At 41.2% G+C, this 6,000-nt stretch overlaps 1 protein-coding gene across 3 annotated transcripts in view; it reads right to left on the bottom strand.

The window, feature by feature from the left end:
* Nucleotides 1-325: 325 nt before the first annotated feature.
* MEI4 (meiotic double-stranded break formation protein 4) overlaps nucleotides 326-6,000 on the bottom strand; it is an 82,901-nt gene continuing 77,226 nt past the window's right edge. The window contains exons 5-6 of one of the 3 annotated variants that reach the window (XM_030195626.1): nucleotides 2,205-2,263; nucleotides 701-905 (exon numbers count right to left, since the gene is read on the bottom strand). In XM_030195626.1, coding sequence (XP_030051486.1) covers nucleotides 782-905; nucleotides 2,205-2,263 — 183 coding nt within the window. In that variant the 3' untranslated portion in view covers nucleotides 701-781. Of the gene's footprint in view, nucleotides 906-2,204; nucleotides 2,264-6,000 lie in introns of all 3 variants that reach the window. The other 2 variants (XM_030195625.1, XM_030195627.1) reach the window with 2 other exon arrangements.

Here is a 6,000-nt window from a genome sequence, read left to right as displayed (position 1 = left end):
TAAAAGGATTCCTATGTGTCTCTATAAAATACTCCAAAATAACTATCTGCATGGGCTCCATATTTAGGCAACATGTTATAAAATTAGTTTACATTATACAATTTATGGGCTTTTTTACTACGTTGTGGCAAAAGGAGATCTTTTGTTACACTGCGGTAAAAGGGACCCTTTTACTATGCTGCGGTAAAAGGGTCCCTGCGGTGTCCTTGATGCTTGGATTTATCGCACGCTAAGGCCCCTTTTACAACAACAGGGTTTTTGTTTAAAAAAAAAAAAAAAAAGGAAATGGCTGTGTGGTAAAAATATACTTGCCGTGTGGCCACTTCCTGGGAGAGCCCTTACCGCCTCCTCTCACACCAACCCGGCAGTAAAAATATAAAATAATTTCCGGCATACCAGTAATGGCACGCAGTGGAGGCAGCAATACTGTCGGCTCCCGCGGTGAGCCAGTGGTAGTGCCAGATTGGCGCGCGACAAAGCGGAAGTAACTCTACCGCCGCTTTATGAAAGAGATTTAATGACCTTCAGTTAAGCATAGTTTTTCATTCAGAATTTTACTGAGGAAGACAACTTGAGTGAAAGCATTTAAGATTTCTTCACTTCAAAAATTTTTTGACAATGTTACTGTATAATTATTGCTAAAAATAAATCTAGCATCAGTTTTCATCAGTTTGCATTTGTGAATTAAAAAGAACTCCTAGTCTCCATGCATATAAAGAAAACAGTGGAAATTCATCAGACAAGTTAAGAATAATCTGATCTAGTTTCTGCAGAAATGTCTTTATTTCTTCACTGTTAGAGCAGGATGTATTATTTTCCTCTGTTCCATTTTGAAGAATCTGTTCCAGTGCCATGCATAGGGAGAACATATTCTCATAACGTGCAATGTCATATTTGCCCTGATTCTACAATTAAAAAACAGAAACACAAAATAATGATAGCATGAATAGAAACAGTGGACCATTTTAAAAATTAAATTCTTAGCAATTTCTCACATCATACACAAACACATTTTTAATATAGTTTAATTATGTGTGTGTTGTAATTTAATTTATATTTTATACACTGCTAATGCCTTGATGCTTTCAGTGTTTAGACAAGCTATCAAGTTTTTTTTTAATTTATAGTTTATTAGGAATACAAACACCAAGGAATACATAAAATCCCTGTCACAATCAGCTCATGTCATTTGCATCCCTCTCTGCAGCCTATCAGCTCTCGCCTACGGATTATTATGCTTACATGCAGATCAGAGATTTTTAAGTAATGTGTTGTCAAAGAAGGATCCTATTTGTTTATATAATTTTTTATGCAAACGTTTCAAGCCTTATACCCTTCATTGGGTTGATTGGGAGCGGGAGTTCCGTCTCTGATGATGATTGAAAGGTTCTGGAGAAGGCCTTGATCATGTCTTCTTTAGCTGTCTCGCTGAAAGAAAATCTTTAAAGAACTTGGTAGCAAAAGGGAAGCCAGTGTAGGCGAAGGAAAAGAGGGGTTAGATGGTCAAACATCCGGGAAGTTGGCTTAGGTTATACTGCAATAATCCATCTGGGATATCAGGAAACCAGGATAAGATTATGAGACACTGAGAATCAACAAAGCTACGCAGGTAGCACAGTCTACACAGAGGCAGAAAACCAGCTATAACTACTACAGAAATTTGTTTGTTAAAATTTAATTTGGAGTCAAGAATAGCCCCCAGATAACAAAATGATAGAACAGGTGCTGCTGTTAGGTTAAGAAGTTTTAAGGGCATCACGGGCTGAGATAATACCCCAGTTATCCAGCAAGCTACTGTCTTGTTGGAATTTAAAACTAATTTTTGTTCTTTTAACCATATAGCAAATGAGTCATGACAAGATTGCAATGGAACAAGACAATATCAGTAGGGAAGGCTGAAAAAAATCAACAAGATATCATCAGTATGTAGGAATGCCTTGATGTTATGTAATTAAATAAGAGTTTCCAGGAGATTGAGATAGATATTAAAGAGGAGTGGTGAGAGGATAGATCCTTACAGGACACCACAAGTGACAGGGGGGGGGGGGGGGGGGGTTGTTATCCTAGACTGAAAACTGATTTTAAAAAAAGAGCGGTCCCAGAGAAAAGAAGTGAACAGAGAACTAACCCAGAAAGCCCAATCTGGTCTACTAAGTTGAAAGTGGCTGAAAGATCTAAAGAAGAAATAAACAAGGCAATATTACCTTTCTGAGCTTTCTGTGTATGTATTGTTTACCATGGGTGTTATTGCTTTTTTATTAGCCTAAAAGCAACACATAAATATTTTAAATAATACTAATGATAACAATATTTTCTTGTATCCTGTTTATTCCTCTAGTAGTTCTATTGAGAGTATTTTACATGCACCCCTATTTTATTAACGAATTCTCAACTGTTCTTCTAAGTCTGTCTTATTCTAGTCTCATGCCATGACTTCTTGATAACTAAGAGCTTGATATTCAAAGCCATATAACTACATAGGAGTGGTCCCTGCCTTGTTAAATGGCACTCAGCACCCTGACCATCGATATTCAGCAGCACTTAACAGGGCAATGCCACTGAATATTGGCTCTGACCACTGTGGCCTTGTTCAGTTAGTGCTGGGGTGAGCTGTGGGCACAGCATGGGTGGAAATGCTATTTAGAATCAGGAAGCAGGGAAAACATGCAATATGCAGTCTACGCATATATGGCACTTGATTAGAACCTTCTGCTCCCTCTGAGATATGAAAAACTCTTAGTTGGCAATTCTATAAAGTCATACCAACATGTAGCCACCACAAAGGGGCACATGTAGCACCAATTCTATAATGGTTTTAGGGCACGCCTAACCTGTTATAGAATACTAGCACTTACAGTGTCAAATTGATATCTAAGCGTGACTGCTTACCTCATGTCAATGGCAGGTATAAGTTGACATGCTTACGAGTGCCTTGCAGCATGCACAGCTCATAGTATCCTATAAGCTGCGCGCATTGCTAGGCTGAATACACATGATACCCCCATGCTCTGCTCATAGATACGGCCTACTTGCCATTGTGTGCTAGAAAACATGTGCACTATGTTTACAGAGTAGCACCTAGCCCTTATGTGCATATTTGCTAATTAAGGGTGCCCATTTGGTTGCCCAGTCTTGTAAGGTCCTCTTGCAATTTTTCACAATCCTCTTGAGATTTAACAACTTTGAATAACTTTGTGTCATCAGTAATTTTAATTACCTCATTAGTTGTTCCCATCTGTAGAACATTTATCAATCTGTTAAAAAGCAGCGGCTCCCGCACAGACTCCTGGGGAACCCCACTATCTTCCCGTCTCCATTGAGAATACTGACCATTTAACCCTACTCTCTGTTTTTCTCTTTTTAAACCAGTTTTAATCCACAATTTAAAAACACGGTTAATAGAACATAGACATTGTATCCAGACTGGTAAAACTTATGAACCCATGGTATCGCATTGCCTGAAATATCAACATCAATTTTCAGATTTGAAATGTATCATATTGGAGCAAATAAGAATAAGACATCAGACGGATTTTAAGACAAAGAGAACAACGCTGGATATTTGATCTAGGGACTGTCATTCCCAAAGGCTTAAATGTTGCAATTGAGTGGAAAGCGTTTCTTTGATCACTGCTCCGTTTGATTGGATAAGTGCGAGATGACGTCAGACGCTGAGTATATAAACATTCAACGGGTAAAGAGAAGCCGTCCGCCATTTTCTGTTCCAGTGAGATTGGAGACGGAGATATTTTACAGGCTTGGGATTGCGGTTATTTTGAAAGACTCCCCTGAAGCAGCTATATTATTTAGTGAAACAGGGCTTCCCTGTCGGGATCTTTTGAATGTCAAGAGCATATTGGATAAGGCTGGACTTTTCAAGAATTCATACACTGAGATAAGTACTCTTGCCAAGCTTTAATATATATGAAAATTGTGTCTCCTATGCATCTGCTTGTTGGGACTCATGGTTAAATTTGAGAAATTCAGTTAGTGGAGTTTTTTTTGAAGACCTATGACTGATAAGGCCTCCTCATTATACAAAAGGCTTGTCCTTTAAGAACGAGGAGTAGCCGAATGACCTGAGGTCTTTTTTTCTCCACTTTCTTGTGTCGTTTACCAGAGTGTCCCTCAAACACATTACTTCTTATCCCATGACTTTCTAATTTCCTCAGGAGTCTTTCATGAGCTACTTGTCAAATGCCTTTTGAAAATCCAGATACACAACATTGACTGGCTCATCTTGAGCCACATGTTTATTCACCCATTCAAAGAAATGTAGTAGAATGGTGAGGCATGTTGAAGTGAAACAGAGAACCTATAGTTTATGTTACTTGTTTTAGCAAATGAAGTAAAGCTTTTTATTAAGATACCTTAACAAAAGAATAAAAACTTTAAACACAATTTTCCATTTTTCATTAGACTCAGAGCCTAAGCAGACATGCCCAGATGCATAAAACTTACAACAACGTGGATTTTGAACTGGTTTAGTGAGCTAGTTATTTAGCGATTAATGCATAAAGGAGTACAGCGAGGTATATCCCATTCTTGTTAGCATACAATGGGAATCCTATGCAAATGCATGCCAATTAGCTGGTTCGCATTGAAATGGGCGCAATGCATGATACACAGCCGTTTACGGGTGATGATCATAAAGGACCACTCACCTTTAATGCATGAAATTTAAAGGGTGGTCTGGAGCTCTCGGTAGCTTCGGGAAGCTGTCAAATAACATGGCACATCCATGATATGCATGTATTGCGCTATCAACAATGTGTGTAATTTGGACATGTTTGTCTTGTCAAAGAAGCGATGGCTGCACAGGGAGGTTCTCCCGCAAGCGTAAGCCAAACTTTTCAGATATGGACATGCTGTGGCTGGCCCAGCTCATCTACATGAATGAAAAGAGGCTCTTTCCAAGGCAAAGGAGAAATATTGAGAAGATGGATGAGGACTGGAAGGTCACGGAGTGCCTGTTTAACAGATGTTCTTCCTAACCACGATCCGTAAGACAGTATTTTACACCTTTATTTGGACTGCACCTCCCCTTCTAGCTCCATTGTCCATACAGTAGCCTGCTGTCAACATAACACAGTACGTTCATTATGCATATGTTGTCTGGGCATCTTATTTCTGCGTGTGTGTGTGGTTAAAAAAAACTGCATGTTGTTGCCTATGTCGGAAATGGAATTTGAAGTTCCCCCCCCCCCCCCCACCACCACCAAGGCACAAGCCTATTTTTATTGCCATGGGTGGGTGTCTTCCGCCGTTTATGGGGCTGCTGCACCTCAACCCCCTCATCACCTTTGTCCTTACAGAATTTAACCTGGGAACAACAATGACAACTGTGGGCCTTTTGTTTTCAGGTGGAAGAACTGAAGGAGCCGAGGGCATGTCTTGACAACAGCCCAGGTATTTACTGGTTAGCCCATCATAAGTAAACCCATGGCCATCTATGCATGATCAGGGGTTGTGACAGTTTCACTCGTCTTTCATCAGAAGTGTCTTCATCGGAGGATAAGGAGGAGGAAGAGGATGAGGAGGAGGGTGTTGCCCCTCTTCCCTCTCCTGGTCCTGCCCCCGGTCCCCATCTCTGTCCTTACTTCCTCCTCTGTCCCGGACCTTCTTCCCACCCCCTCCCCCAAGAGCCCCAGGACAAGCCCTCACCCCCTTGTGCTCCTACCAGCTCCCTAGCCTGGCCTCCCACACCCAACTCCCCCCTCCTTAAACTTCCACTCCTCCAGAGACAATCCCCTCCTACTTCCCCCGGACTACCTCCCTTTCTGCCATCCCTCTGGGCTCCTCCTCTTCCACCAGTGCTCCCCTTCAGCCTGTCCCCTCCCCTCCACTGGGCCCCCTTTCCCCCCACGCAACCACCCATTACCCTGTGCTCCTATGGCTTACCAGGGCCCATCCTCAAGTGGAACATTGACCTCCATCCTGTTTTGCTTTGTTGACATACTCATGCATGGTGAGTTTCAGAGGTATTGCCTACACTGGTGT

Source organism: Microcaecilia unicolor, chromosome 3 (genome assembly GCF_901765095.1).
Source record: "Microcaecilia unicolor chromosome 3, aMicUni1.1, whole genome shotgun sequence".
Lineage (NCBI taxonomy): Eukaryota > Metazoa > Chordata > Amphibia > Gymnophiona > Siphonopidae > Microcaecilia > Microcaecilia unicolor.
This window is presented reverse-complemented; position numbering and strand designations above follow the sequence as displayed.